The sequence below is a fragment of the Patiria miniata genome, unplaced genomic scaffold, assembly GCF_015706575.1.
Source record: "Patiria miniata isolate m_02_andy unplaced genomic scaffold, ASM1570657v1 HiC_scaffold_7, whole genome shotgun sequence".
NCBI classification, from domain to species: domain Eukaryota; kingdom Metazoa; phylum Echinodermata; class Asteroidea; order Valvatida; family Asterinidae; genus Patiria; species Patiria miniata.
This window is the reverse complement of record NW_024037074.1, coordinates 9089375-9104910: the sequence shown is the minus strand read 5'-3', so window position 1 is coordinate 9104910 and position 15536 is coordinate 9089375. Positions and strand designations below refer to the sequence as shown.

The 15536-nt window shown below is 41.2% G+C and overlaps 2 protein-coding genes across 4 annotated transcripts in view; one reads left to right on the top strand and one right to left on the bottom strand.

Moving 5' to 3' along the window:
• LOC119744807 (calmodulin-binding transcription activator 1-like) overlaps nucleotides 1–1962 on the bottom strand; it is a 50831-nt gene extending 48869 nt beyond the window's left edge. For both annotated transcript variants that reach the window (XM_038220953.1, XM_038220954.1), the window contains exon 1: nucleotides 1857–1962. In XM_038220953.1, the coding sequence (XP_038076881.1) occupies nucleotides 1857–1914 (58 nt within the window). In that variant the 5' untranslated portion in view covers nucleotides 1915–1962. The remainder of the gene's footprint in view (nucleotides 1–1856) is intronic.
• Nucleotides 1963–2158: 196 nt separating this feature from the next.
• On the top strand, nucleotides 2159–5100 carry LOC119745938 (uncharacterized protein C1orf50 homolog). Of its 2 annotated transcripts, none has more exons than XM_038222645.1 (4): nucleotides 2159–2281; nucleotides 2870–2985; nucleotides 3412–3630; nucleotides 4515–5097. In XM_038222645.1, the coding sequence occupies exons 1-4, from the start codon at nucleotides 2254–2256 to the stop codon at nucleotides 4752–4754; spliced, it is 603 nt and encodes a 200-aa protein (XP_038078573.1). In that variant the 5' UTR covers nucleotides 2159–2253; the 3' UTR covers nucleotides 4755–5097. The 2 variants fall into 2 exon arrangements, with proteins under 2 accessions (XP_038078573.1, XP_038078572.1); XM_038222644.1 differs by lacking the exon at nucleotides 2159–2281 and adding an exon at nucleotides 2481–2565 and having other exon boundaries at nucleotides 4515–5100.
• Nucleotides 5101–15536: the final 10436 nt, after the last annotated feature.

The following is a 15536-nucleotide window of genomic DNA, read 5'->3' as shown; positions in this document are numbered from 1 at the left end:
CTCTGTATTGCTATGCTGTACGTTAGGCCACACATCTGGTTTCCCAATATACTGAGGAGTTTAATCCGAAACTTGCACATGAGGACTCCAGAAAGATGTCTACATTGCTCTAAAGGGAAAAGTTCCATACTCGGATGCCAATTTATCTGCTGCCAAACATATTAATTGTCACCTCACCTTGTCATTTGAACCAAGAGAAATCCAGGAAGCTGTGTTAAGGTGAAAAAAATTTACTCAAAATGTGTTTTTAGAGCACATTTTGGATGCATACGTCGTGCAGAACTAACTTGAAGCAGCCGGTCAAAACTGATTGTAGTGGCTGAATGACAGCGGTACGTTATACACGTGACATCAACAACCATGACGTCGCATGAGCCTGCCAATGATAGTGCAATACGTCATTATGAATATTTATTTTCTCATGAATATTTAGTTTATTTCAATGGATACTTCAAATACGTCCAAAGATTGATTATTGCAACAGCGATCGTGCGCGGCCTAGCGGTTAAGAAACTCGTGTGTCAAGCAAGCGTCAGAGGTTCGAATCCCGATGAAGTAACTGACTGATTAATAAATAGAAATTAAGGAAAGGAGAGGGTGAGAGTAGAGGAGGGAAAGTGGAGGAATAACCATAAAAGATGTAACTTTTGGCGCTAGAAAATTAATTGAAAAAAGTGACGTCCGAGTATGGAATTTTTTCCGCTCTAAAAATTGAAGAAAGATTACTTTATCTACCCGGAGGGCAAAAAATAAGACATCATAGAATACAACCGTATGCAGTGGTATGTAAAAAAAAATGCCAAAAAAAGGTGCGCCAGGCTTTGGACTAAACTCCTCAGTAAGTTGGGAAACCAGGCGTGTGGCCGAACGTACAGCCATGACAGCGCAGCAATACCGAGGCCACACAAGTGGGGCTGGTCTGGGACGTGCTGTGTTTAGTCTACACAAGTTACAAGTCCGTGCATCATATGCAAGCCAGGGCAGTTCGCGTATTTTTTTTGTGTGTGCAGCATACATCGTAATTTAACCAATCACATCACGCACCCTAACATGAATATGAATCTGTGTGGATGGATGACACTTAGGTTCTCTTAGTGTTTTCCCTTCAATTAATCTTATCCCAACCAACCAAAATATTTGAAAAAAATGGACATAGGTTCGAACCGATCCATTCCAATAATCATGATCCATTGACGATGAGTGTCCCGCAGAGGATAAAAACACAAGCAGATCTTCAACACGATTGCCCCCCCCCCCCCCCCCCCCCGCTTTTGTTATCCCAAAATCAGAATTCTATTTTTTTCCATTGCACCATTATGTCTCTTATTATTTCCCCCCAATTCGTCTTTTCCCTTGTGACCTTGCGTTGTATCAGACTATAATTATTTAAGTACAGCTCAAGAATCAGTGAACGAGGATGTAGCTAGACTCGCGGATGCAGCTAGACAAGACCGTTTTCTCGTTGCGCATTCTTAAGAATATGGGCTCTATCTGGAAAAGTTGTTTCTCGAAGATTGCGCAAGGATCCAGTTGCATAATCATAAGAAAGCGCTCAACATCTACATGTAGTAAGGAAACTGAACATGAATTTTGCCCGTGCATCAGCATCATGATCAATTGAATTGACAAATTAATTCACAATCACACTCACAGGCACAGCAACTGACAGTGACAATGTCAGTTGCTGTGCCTGACAAGTGACATGACTCATTTTTTGTCGTGAGTGAGTGAAACTGAAAGTGAAAACATTTTCAAACATTGCATGGACAATAAATGCTCCTACAGACCACTCCCACTAAAATGTACCGACAGTAAATTGTACTGGGACTGTGAATTTTGTCAAGAAAAAGGTTTACCTGAGTTAGAATTCTGCTCCATGATTCCGGATGTCCATATCGCTCGATGTGTAGACATGAATGATAGACTGCATGCACTGGGCCGGCTGGGCGCGCGCTTGTAAATAACAACATAACACAACGCTGGTTCTCAACCCTTTCACAGTGGAACGAACGCGTACGTACCGAGTACCAACTATTTTGGGACTTAGATTTCCACCAAGAGAGGGCGGCATACCAATTTTGTGTCAATTTTTTTTGTCATTTTCCCCCATTTCAATTCCAATCGACTGAGGGCGCTATGTTTTTACATAATTATATCACGCATGCACTGCGCAAATCGGGAAGAAACCGGTGTTCTGAATTCTGACTGTAAATCATCTTGACTGACATTGACAAATTTCAGGAACAATCAAAGATGAACTTGGCGAAAAACGCAACTACGGGTATGTTCGATATTACTAGATAGATCCATCATCTATGATTTATCCAAGTTTGATTCGAGAAGACACAGATTTCTGATTTTATTTAAGTTGAACTAGCCTACATGCATGACATGTAGCTAGCTAGGCCTACTCAATTACGTAATCAGCATCACTGGTTATGCCTACTGTACTTACACAAGTTTCCAACACGACAGGCTAGATCTTGCCATGCATCATGCCTACCTGGAACAAGTATGCGGAAAACTTTCCTCAACTAGTTTGTATAGGTTGGCGCGAACATCCAGGTCAGGAACTTCTGAAATCTCCTCATTCATTGTCATTTCGATTCTGTCACAGACCCGTTACAACTGACTTGAATTTTTTTTTTTATTGAGAAGGGCTTAATGGTAACACAGGATATAGCAACCAGTTTATGGATAGCCGCCATACCAGGGGTATGCAGTGAAGGAATATGTTACATTGCATTGTGGGACAGCTTGCACTGTAGACTGTGGACCTTCACTGTAGACTTCCGATTATCTGTAAAAAAAAGTGTAAGGCATTGTTATTTGACTCACTTTGAATGAGGATATTTCTTTGTCTACACAGTTGCTCTGGTTGAGAAGGATGATCGGCCGTGTGGTGTTCAGTTAGTTCACACTGACAGGACCAATGTAGCAGCTGACCCAATGGATCTGGTGGAGTTGGCCAGAGTCGTTCAGAAGGTACCCAAAACCCTCGCCAATTCTAAACCATAATGGCTTGGAATCAGATGCAAACCAGTCACAAGGAATGACCATTGCATGTCATGTTGGCTGGCAACTTGCTTTTGCTAAGCTATTATTTGTCTTGCTTGCCAAATTCCTGCATAGAACAGGTCCGTGAAATTGGCTCCTTGATTTGGAACTGTTGAGATTTGCCACTTGTATTTTACTAACTCTGTTTTGATATTTACATGTAGTTGCTGAACAGTGATCAAGCATGAAGATTCTCAAAACAAAAAGAATCCTGAAATCAAAAATTATTAGCAAATAATAAGAACTATAGAAAGCTTGTTTTCTAAATGACATTTTTGTCAAGTTGCATTCTTGTCAAATTTGTCTTTTATGAAATATGAATCCAATCTGAAATCAATGCCTTCTTTCTTTCAGGCAGATGAATTCACTCGAGCCAATGCCAGCAACAAACTCTTGACAATCGCTGAACAGATCCGCTACCTGCAGGAGCAAGCACGCACAGCCTTAGAAGACGCTAAGAGAGATAATGAGTTGCATCACGCAGCGTGTAACATCAAGAAACGACCCGGACAGACCTATTATCTCTACAAACGACAATCCGGTCAGAAGTACTTCTCCATTCTCTCACCTCAGGTGAGAAGTTGGGTCTATTTACTACAGGGAACTGATTGTGTTTAAATAAAATATCAAATGTTCTGGACCTGAGCTGTGGAATTCATTATAATACTTTTAAGCAAAAGCTAAAGTGTATCTTGAATGGATTGATTTTTATAAGGCTGGCTAACCTTTACAATGAATGATTCATACATGTAGCTCCTTAATTGTAACCATGTTTTTCTGTTTGTTGTAACTTGGCAAGCGTCACCTTTTTAAGTTTTGCCACCTCCAATGGCCTTTATTATGCCTTTAGGTTTTATTGTTATACGTACTTTCATTTTTGGCTTCAAGAAGAAATAAGAGTTTTGAATTGTAATTAAATTCTTATAAAAGGCCACATTTGTAATCAAGTCAGTCACAAGTGACCATAAGTCGTCACAAGTCATCACAAGTCGTCATAAGTCATCACAAGTTATCACAAGTCAACACAAGTCATCACAAGTAATCAAAGGTCATCGCATGTCATCACAAGTAATCACAAGTCATCACAAGTCATCACAAGTCATCACGTCATCACAAGTAATCACAAGTCATCACAAGTCATCACATGTCATCACAAGTAATCACAGGTCATAGCAAGTCATCACAAGTCATCACAAGTCATCACAAGTCATCACAAGTCATCAAAAGTTCTTCAGTCTCAAAGGAACTGAACCAAGGCATTCATCTGCCATTGTTCATCTGATTCACTTGTTAGGCAGTTACTTGTGACCTGACTTGTACATTGACTCCTGAATTTACTTGTGATTGAGTTGAGATTGACTTAATTATGGATCTGCATTAGACAATCATCACCTAAGCAATTCAAGTTTGTTTCCCAGTGTAAAATAATGGCTTTCTGCATCTTCCTTGTCTTACAGGAGTGGGGTAAGAGCTGTCCACATGAGTACATTGCCTGCTACCGTCTAGAACATGACATGTCTTGGACTCCAGAGGAAGATATGAAGAGACGTAGTCAGGAGATAGGATTGATTGATCAATTGCTGACCTCCCAGGCCAGTCTGACCTGTAACCCTTATCCTAACTTCCAGGGACTTCTTCAAGTCAAAGATTCTAAGATGGCACAGAAACAGGGCGTAAGGACTGAAAACAATAACTGAGTCATGTCTTGATATCTTTGTTCAAGTTAAGTCCATCACAAGTCCTTTACAATTCAAGCCATTCACAATGCAGCGCGCCACCAAGAGTTTGCCATGGAGAGTCCATTTTTCAAGTTTACGGTCGACAAAACACGGCCCATTTGAATGACTGTCAGTAGACAACTGGAGCTAATTTGTTATAGATTGGGCCATAGCGTTCTTCCGCCTTACAGAAAACAGCATATTGATAAAAAGAAAAGGGCACTATACTTGATCATACCCTTACAAAACTACAGGCTGGAAAACTAACAATTTCAAATGTCCTGCGCTGTTAATTTGTCCACCATCTCCCACAATGCACTGGGAAAAATGAACTCTCCGTGACAAACTCTTGGTAGGTGCACTGCATTGTGAATCGCCCAAATTCCGGTCCAAAGTACAGTCCAGGCATGCAACTTTTCCTCGGATCAGCTGATTTCCTCTTTTTTTACTTCCCATGTGTGCCATTGAAGGTAGAAAAATACTGTACAAAGTCTGGGAAAGATTTGAATTTCCTTTTTTGTGTGTGACTTTCAGTTGCATGCCTGACAGTCAGTCACAAGTCATCTCACAAAATCCCGTCACAATTTGATTGACTTGAGTCTGGAGGATTTGTGATGGACTCGACTATATGTTTACAACACTGCCTGGCATTCTCATAATCTCGACTCAGCTGTAATCCGTTGCAGTGTTCCAGCTTGCTATAAACTGGGTGTACTATCTGATGCTTCATTTCAACATGTTCAAGAAGGAGAAATGTTATGAACTGGCAAAATAATCTCCAAATGGGCGCATGAATTGGATAATGAAATCTGCATGTATGATTGTGATCACTCTATAAAATTGCCCTTCACGTGTTATTTATAGGAAAGGGAAAGGAATAAACTTTACTTCTACTTTTTGTTTTTCCTCTTACATATACATGCAGCTGTGGATGAAAATACCCCAGCTGACTTAAAGATATATTCAAATCTTAAATTTGATATTGGTTGATGAAAGACAGCTTGAACGTAAAGTCACTTTTATGACTTGAGTAAAAGGTATTACTGCAATGAATATCCTATTGAGGTGTGTATTCAAGGTATGAAACAACTTAATTTAACATATCAACCTTTAATCCTTTTAATCATTTTATTTTGTAAACAAAATCTTCCGTGGTGATGTTTTCTTATATTTATAATTTTAAACATCAATGAAATGTAGAACAAGTCTTAACTTAAATTAAAGGATGCAGAATTATCACACTACACTTTACTCAGTGTTAATCTGGTATCAAGGTGAATGCAAAACAATTATGGTCGGCTAAACTGGGGGTGCCTACAAGTGTGGAAGTGTCCCAATGATGTGAATACTACAATCCTAAGTTGTCGATGAAATTTGCAATTTTATTTTGTGATTCTTTTGGTGATAAACTGTAACTAAGAATTTCCAAATTGCAATGATTAGAGAGAAAAGCTCACCAATAAGAATGGCTTTTCAAAGAGTTAGAGATGTTGTTGTTTGAAGTATATCCACTATTAGTTTGAATAATGTGGGCTTGCATCCTAATTAAGGCATATTGATGAGGTTTTTTGTGTTGTAATGTCCTTAACCTAATTTGGTCCTTTGTTTTGTAATCGTTTTAATAATTCTTTGTTTGACATTTTCTTCTAAAAGCACTTGAGCTAACTAGTACTTGGACTGACTTTGTTTCAGGTAATAAGTGTCGTTTAGTAAATATAAAAAATGTATATAACAACCCTTAATTTATAAATATCGTTTTAAATCAAACTTTTAATGAGAATAAGATCGGTTTCAAAATAAACTGAATATCTGCGTGATTGAAAAATGGTTTCTGACATGTTAATATTTTCTTCTATGTTTGTGTATGTGCTTGTGCTTTTGTTTAACCTTTCTGAAAATGTGTCAGCCCCTACGTTAATCCTTGACACATACACTATTTCTACATCATACATATTCCACAGTGAATGGTTCTTTCATTCAATTGTACGCTTGTCTGTGCATGCGCAGGACGGGTGCGCATTACATCAAGACGCAGTGAAGTGCGTACTGCTGATTGGTCAAGGCTAGCGTGTTATATAAAACCCAGCAATATAAACTGTCATGTCTTCGCCTGGCGGCATTGCGCACATCCACGAGGTGAACACGCCAACCCCCCCCCAAAAAAAAAACCCCACCCCAACATGACATGGAAAACGGGGACAGTCATGTTTACAAGTTCCCGAAATGTGCTTATGAACATACATGTGTGGTTTTTTCCGTAGCAAAGTATAGAAGAGTAGCATAAAATGCATTTCTATAAATAGGGACTCTGTGAGACATGATTCAATCGGAATCTACCAACACAAGCACTCCCAATCCTAACACAGCCTATTTAAGGAGCAGCATGTCAGGCGCGGATCCAGAGGGGGGAGGGGGGTCAACCCCCTCCCCAAGCACTGTCCAAAAAAAAAAAAAATTATCATACAAATTCCTAAAAAATAAGTCGACCCCCCCCCCCACCCCCTGTGACACCCCCCAAAAAATTATACTGGTATAATGTCCGCATGTTCAAAATACAGTACACCATTCTGTAATCTAGTGTTAATAATCGTCGAATTTGAACAGCGCCCCCTATTGAAATATGGTACCAGCCGCCGCCTGGACTACAACTGACAGCAGGACTTGAAACTGACTTGCAAGCTTGCAGCGGGGGAATATTGTCAAGACGCTCACCTCGGCATCGGTAGCCAGGAAGAACACAGCTGCATCAACAGTATAAGCTTCTTAACATTTACGGCCGACACCCCCCCACACCCTGAAAAATGCACGGCTGATTGTTTTAATATTTTATGAAATATTGTAGCGTGCCGAGGGGGAGGGTGGCGACTATAATCTTCTTAAAAATTCCGGACAAACTTACAAACTTCATCAAGGAAATAAAAGTTGAAAAATCTTTGATGGAAGCTCCCTTTTGATATTTTTTAAATTAAATTAGTTTCTAAATGCACATTGGGATTTCACAAATATAAAAAAAAATGTGTTTGATTTAAGTTAAATTAAAAGAGTATCCCGAGTTAGAAGAGTGAAGCTCCTGGCCTCTTAATTTTTAGAGAAAATTACTCACTTAATTAAATTACTGTGAAGGTGCAAATTAATAAATACAAATCACAACAAATTATAGGCCGGCAAAATTCAATCAAAACCAAATTTCACTTCTCATTTTAAAACATTAACAGTTACAATTTGAAGGTGTGCGACCACCCAGACCGGAAAATACCAGTTACAAAACAATAATGCAAACATTTGACTCGTCTACACATGTACAACACCCAGCTGCTGGCAAGAACCTATGAAAATGGGATTAATCCCCATTTAACAAAATATCTGAGTGAAATTCCAAGCCTTGCCCAGATTTGCATAAACCAAAAATGTTGGCTAATGAGGAATGCACAAACAAAATCACAAATTCCACAATAGCCAAAAAGAAATGTTCCAGGAGAATCTCTCAAAATTAACAGCCAGGTAGGCTTTCCATGTACAATGATGTACACGCACTCACATACAATAATTGTCAAAAATTAACCGGACTAGTTCTCGCCAGCAAAACCTGTGAAAATATCAGCCATCCATTTTAATCCCCCTAAATCCCATGTCAAGGAGTTGCAAAACACCCTTAAGCGACTTCAAAACTGACTTTTGTCCCAAACTTAATCAAGAATTCAGGAACAATAAGACCGGGCCAACATGGCCACCATGTCACGCCGACACACCCAGGCCCTACCACACAGCCCTAAAAAATATTCGTCCAAAATACAACAAAATCCTCAAAAATATACCTCAATAATATAAGGGAAAGGCTATACATCGAGAACATTACTCCGTCCCATGTTCCAGCCAGACTGAACGTAACGCGGGAGTTTTAAAATAGCCAGTTCTTGTACAGACTATAGGATTACCTTACTTTGTGAGTTATTTCCCTTTTTCACCTATCGTTCAAACTCTGATTATTATAATGACAGACAGAAACTAGTAAGTTGGTCTGAAGGTGACGAAAGAACACCATGTGTGAGTGACTTTTTAAAACGTACAGGATTCAAAATTCAGATCAACTTGTATCAAAACAATTTAAGACTTTTGATTTACCCTAAACAGCTCTGCATTTGTACAAAACTGCGCAATTCACAATTAATAAAACATTGGCAAAGGATGCTACAAGGAAAGTATTCTCGATTTGCATTAAACATAAGCTTTCAATACGGAGGACTAAACTAAAGTGACCTTTTCAAAGCATTTCAATCTATAAAATCAAAGTGATTTTCACCCTTAATCGTCTTGTCCATAGTTCATCCTTTTAGTAATTAGAGGCTACTTGGTAGAAACATGGTAGATATTAATATGGCAGATATGATTAATGTCGACTAATTGTTAACGTTCCGGTACTGACTGACTCCATTTGTTCCACGAACTGGGTTCGGTGCATCGTCTGGTCGCGGATAGTCGTACTCCAGACTCCCGTTTCCCTCACTGAGAGCTAGGTAGTAGACATGCTGGGTCGCTTCACTTGCCGGCAGCGCGGAGGAATGTTGCCCGGCTGGTGTCCCGTTGGTCGTCAGTCCCATGTACGGACTGCGTACCTCACCGGTGGGTTGTAACCCCATGTACGGTTCAACTCTGGGTGTCGGGGTTTCATCCTTATCTGTGCTCTTGCGATGTTTGAGGATGCAGTAAACGTTAATGATGACTGAGGGTAGGAGTAGACCGAGGAGCGCGGCAGTCGAAGCAATCCATGGAGTAAGAGACTGACAATCATCACAAGTCGGCATCGGAGCTGATGCAGGCCTAGTCGAGGGCGGAATCTCGGTGGTAGGTCGAGGCATGACCTAGCTGTCAAAACTGCACCGTCTGTACCCTTCACCCGGCAGAAGTACGAACCAGAGTCATGTTTATCAACATCACCGATGACAAGAATTTCCTCTCTGGTTGTAAAATCTATAGACTGGAGGGAGATGATAAATCGGGGGTTACGGACTACCCCGTTATTGGACAATATCTCCTCGGCATGAGCTGTAAGCACCAGTCTTGCCCACTCCATCACGTAGCCAGCCTGTAGGTCAGTAGCACGGCAAAACAGTTGAACTGCATCACCCATGACCGGATTACCATCGGGTTGTGATCGGTACAAGTTTAAGGTGCCCACTCCATTGACGACAGGGAATCCACCGAACCACCCAACACAGCACAGAACGGACAACACCACACAAGACAATTTACCCATGGTCAATTTCTTCAAGTTGCAACTGCGGGAGCGACAGTGCCCATACCTCTGTGGGTACAAGACACCGATGCTAATTACATTAAATCAGAGATTCCACGAACCTGACGTGTATCCGGCATCAGGCTGAACTTGTTCTACATCATTTCATATTGAGCTATAGTACACTGCCACAAAACACGGATTTCCTCTTTCCGTATAAAGACCCTGCATGATCTTGACAATATTGTGACCAATTTACCATACAATAAACGCCCTCGGGTCTTTGTAAATTTTTCTATACAGTATGGTTAAATAAATAACAAAAACGAAACTGCATTGAGACTCAAACCACCTGTACCAATTGATGGACAATCCTTTTATTTAGAAGAATGAATTATGATACCGAAATATCCCGATTCGATACAGTAGTTTTCGAAACAGTTCTTTCATGTGGGCATGACATAACAATCCCCCTATCATTACAATGTTAGTCCAGTTTCTGGGCGCGGTTTAGTAATTCATCTCGACAAAAATCACCCCCACCTTGCTTCACAAAATAGGCTCTACAACAAAAACGTCTTGTCTGTGACAGAATCAGGCGATCTGTTTCACTTTTCTTAAAAAGATTCTCCATGCATTGACATCTGTGGTTTGCGTCTCCGGGCAGCAGAAGTATGCCACTCTGGGTTGTTTCTGACCACCCTGTATATTGCACCGTTGAAAAACTAACTATCCTGACTAAAGCAAAGTTGGACTATCCGAGAGAAACCCCGCCTCCTTTTGAGCAGGACAGATTTCTGTGCTGATCAAATCAGGACACGCCGATATGACGTCTTCAATTAACATGAGTACACAACGTGGAGGGATCCAGAAAACAGACCGATATGGCCGGGGGGCCGGGGAGGGGTCACGAACCTTACCAATGTAAAATGATGTCGGTGACTTCAAACGTAATCAGGACGAGCTTAATGTACTGACCGGCAAAGCCTGGGCGGGGGGGGGGGGGGCAAAATATTGTTTTCCCAACAACATCGTTTGAACGGCTATTGAGCGCCTCTGCGATACTATCATAATTACGCTGCCGAGCTCTCCGGTTGATGGTTTAAAGATCGGAACCACAATTTTCCAATTGTTTTATCCTTTTCTAATTTGCGACTTGGGATGATTTTTTCTTAAAAAGTGAAATAAAGATTCTACTTTCATTAGGTTCGAATTCATTTCTTTGTCCTCTTTTATATTACTTTTTTCTCATGTTTTTTTTCCCATGACAATGGGGCTATATACGGCCCCTTTTATTATCAACATGTTGCGTCACATTCATTCAATATTAAAGATCACACAACAAACTTATTTGTATACCACATGTATATACAATACCCCTTAGTTATTGCATTGTTGACTAATGAAAATGATATACATGTACAAGTTTTACTTGAAAAAAAAACCCAAGGATAAACGAAGAGATGCTGTACAATATAAAACACACAAAATAAAAACTAAAAGTTAAACTTGAGTTGTTCATGATCCAAACATCACAGAGCCGAATTTTTTGCATAGGTGGGCTTAAAAACGTTAATAGAAACCAAAAATAACGAGTAAGCATTTCCAAAATCAGATATTGTATAATGCAGGTTTTTGGCAAACAATTGAATAACTGATACTGATACTTATTCAGATAAAAATATGGAGAAATTCGTCGTATGTACACAGCCAAAGTTGTAACACAACAAAATAAAGAATGCAGATAACAATATATATACAATAAAAGCAGCAGTTATTGAGGAATATTCCGTCAATTATGTTGGTTTCGTCTTTCGTCAGTCCATGTGCAATATTCGCGGAAAATTCTAACAAAGATACAAACTGGATGGTGTGTATAAGAGATTTCCTGAGACTGTGTAACCGGCATTCACGATGGGCAATAGTGCACCAAACGCCCGCCCACGCAATGAGATTAGGATCCGCAAACTCTAGATTTTTATAATTGCTAAATTTGGATTGAATTCTAGTGCTATATCTACAAAATCGTACGGGCTTTGCGCAGAGAACTAACGTACCGAATGATATCTCTCGATGAGTTTCCACTGATTTGAATTACACCGCTGTTGATGTTTCATTCTGTGTGACAAAATCTGTACAAAACGGGCGCATTAGGCATGCACGCATCCTTAAAGAAAATAGTAAAAATGTAAAACTGAAATCAGTTTCGTTTCCAAATTTGAATTTTAGTCCTTAAAAACAAAACCACTATCTTGATTCCAAAGTGTGAAACTTCAGTACATATTAAACATAAACTATGTATAAGTACAGTAACTTGACGATTTCGAGTAAAAATATCTTTCGAAAAGAGCGAACTTTAAAATCGAGTATTAACGTAGCTTTGCATGGTCAAGGCGCAAGCTGTTATTCATCCGGCCGCAACCTCGTGCCCCGTGGATACGATCTTACAGCGCCATGTTGTTTCCCATCATGCCTTGCGCGATCGTAAAAACGAGCACGCGCCCCTGGAGTCGAGGCTGTTCCGGCCGTAGCGCGGTAAACGATATCCTCGCTCGCACTATGCATGCAGTGCAGTAAAAATACAGCGCGAACAGTGACCTCATCACGCGTTCACCATTTTTATGCAAATCAGTTGGGTCCAACTGATTTGCATAAAAACAGAGGCCGCGCGAAGTCACTGTTAGCGCTAGCCAGGATATCGTTTACCGCGCTACGGCCGGATGAATAACAACTTGCGCCTTGACCAAGGCTAGTATTGAGGCTAGTATTAACGTGACTTTTTGCAAAGTATTTTTATCGAAATTAATGTGATTTTCACTCTAAATCGTCTATAAAAATCAGAAACCATTAATTTGTTTAGTGATGTTATTACTAATGACATTCTAATATCGGCTAATTGTTAACGTTCCTGTACTGAATGACTTGTACTGGGTTTGGTGCATCATCTGGTCGCGGATAGTCGTACTCCAGACTCCCGTTTCCCTCACTGAGAGCTAGGTAGTAGACATGCTGGGTCGCTTCACTTGCCGGCAGCGCCGAGGAGGAGTGTTGCTCGGCTGGTGTCCCGTTGGTCGTCAGTCCCATGTACGGACTGCGTACCTCACCGGTGGGTTGTAACCCTATGTACGGTTCAACTCTGGGTGTCGGGGTTTCATCCTTATCTGTGCTCTTGCGATGTTTGAGGATGCAGTAAACGTTAATGATGACTGAGGGTATGAGTAGACCGAGGAGCGCGGCAGTCGAAGCAATCCATGGAGTAAGAGACTGACCCTCATCACAAGTCGGCATCGGAGCTGATGCAGGCCTAGTCGAGGGCGGCATCTCGGTGGTAGGTCGAGGCAGAGGGGCTGTTGTAGACCTATTAGTCCAGGGAGGAATCTCGGCGGTAGGTAGAGGCATGACCGTCAAGGAGCGAGACCTAGCGGTCAAAACTGTACCGTTTGCATCCTTCAAACGGCAGAAGTACAAACCAGAATCCTGAACATCAACATCTCCGATCACCAGAATTTCCTCTCTGTTTGTAGAATCTATATAGTTAAGGACGATGGCTACTCTGGGGTTCTGGGCTACCCCATAATTGGCCAGTGTCTCCTCCGCACTACCTGTAAACACCAGTCGTGCCCACTCTATCACGCAGCCATCCTGAGGCTGCAGGTGAATAGCTCGGCAGTTCAGTAGAACTGAATCACCCACGACGACCGGATTACCGTCGGGTTGTATTTGGTCAATGTGATTTAATGTGCACCCTCCGTTGACGACAGGGATCCCACCGAACCATCCAACACAGAACAGAACGGACACCAACACACAAGACATTCTACCCATGGTTAAGATCTTCAAATTGCAATGCTGCGGGAGCGAGAGTGCCTAGGTCTGTGGCTACACGACACCGATGCTAAAATGAAACCAGATTTCCCACGAACCCGACGCAATAGGCTGAACTATTTCATTTCATTTCAGCTAGTACACTGACACAAAGCCCAGATTTCCCCATTCCGCACAAAGACCCCGTCTTTACAAAGTGACCAGTTGACCATACAATACACGCTCTCGGGTCTTTTGAAAAGTTTTCTATTATATCGCAAGTTGAAAACTATAACTGTCGTGACTAATATACATGTAAGGCAAAGGTGAATATTCCAGGGGAAAACCTGCCTCCTTTTGGGCAGGACAGACTTTTGTGCCGAACAAATTAGGAAAAGCCGATTATGACGTCTTCAGTCAACATGAGCAAACACCATGGAGGGATCCAGAAAACAGACCGGAGGAGCCGGGGCCGGGGGGCCGGGGAGGGGTCACGCACCTTACCAATATAAAATGATGTCGGTGACTTCCAACGTAATCAGGACGAGCTTCAATATACTGACCGGCAAGGCCTGGGGGGGGGGGGAGCAAATTATTTGTACCCAATCAACATACCATTTGGATGGTTGTTGAGCGCCCTCCGCGATGCCTTTATAATACGTACGCAGGTATATAAGTGCCATGAATTACGTTGTCGAGCTCTCCGATGACTCAGCTGGATGGTTTTGAGATCGGAGGACGGTGTGAGTTCCAACCACACTTTCCCCATTGTTTTATCCTTTTCTAATTTGCAGCTTTGGATGATTGTTTAAAAAAGGAAATAAAGTCCGACTTTCAGTATAGGTTCGACTTCATTTGTTTTTTCTTTTTTAGGCCTATATTATTTTTTTCTCATGTTTTTAGGAAGTAAAGTCCAAAACCTCATAGCGTACAGCCCATCTGCTTTTGTCGTTTGGAAAAAAAATCGCGGAAGACGGGGGGGGGGGGGGGGGGGGTTGCACTAGAAGGCGGTGTCCATAAGGGGAAGGCTAAAGTGGTTATATTGGAGGGGGAGGGACTGATTCGGCTAAAGCAAGGAAGGGCAGGGGGTTTCCTCCTCATACCTCTGCAGTGAAGAGGACTGATTGTGGAAAAAGGCATGAATACAGACAAAAAGAACAGCAAAGACACTCCTGTATTACGTTTAATATGTGAAACTGAAATCAGTTTCGTTTCCAAATTTGATTTTTAGTCCTTAAAAACAAAACCACTACATGTATCTTGATTCCAAAGTGTGAAACTTCAGTGCATATTAGACATAAACTATGTATAAGTACAGTAACTTGACGATTTCGAGTGAAAATATCATTCGAAAAGAGCGAACTTTAAAATCGTGTATTAGGCCAAAAAGAAAAAATATTCGGCCCCTGGCAGAACAAAGTTCCGGAATTGACGCGGGGACGCGGCCTTTTTTTTTTTTTTTGGCTTTTTTTTTTCTTCAAGCTTGGATTGTACAGACAAGGTGGGGTACTATTTTGCTATTTGGTGTCCTCATGTACTTTGGTGTCCTCCATAATTTGCCTTGGTGCTCTCGATCATTTGCCTTGGTGCAAATTCCCATTCCTTGATGCTCTTTGGTAAAAAAAATTGAGGAGGTGCGGCAATAGAGGGCGCTGTTGGAGCTACCGCGGAACATTTTGGAAAAAAAAAGATTGACGCGCATGATTAAAATCGACGCGCGCGCT

Coding starts and splice junctions, on each gene's coding strand:
- LOC119745938 (XM_038222644.1), top strand. CDS start 2,496: ATGCCTACCTGGAACAAGTATGCGGAAAACTTTCCTCAACTAGTTTGT. Junction 2,566..2,869: donor AGGTTGGCGCGAACATCCAG/GTCAGGAACTTC, acceptor TTGTCTACACAG/TTGCTCTGGTTGAGAAGGAT. Junction 3,631..4,514: donor TCTCCATTCTCTCACCTCAG/GTGAGAAGTTGG, acceptor CTTGTCTTACAG/GAGTGGGGTAAGAGCTGTCC.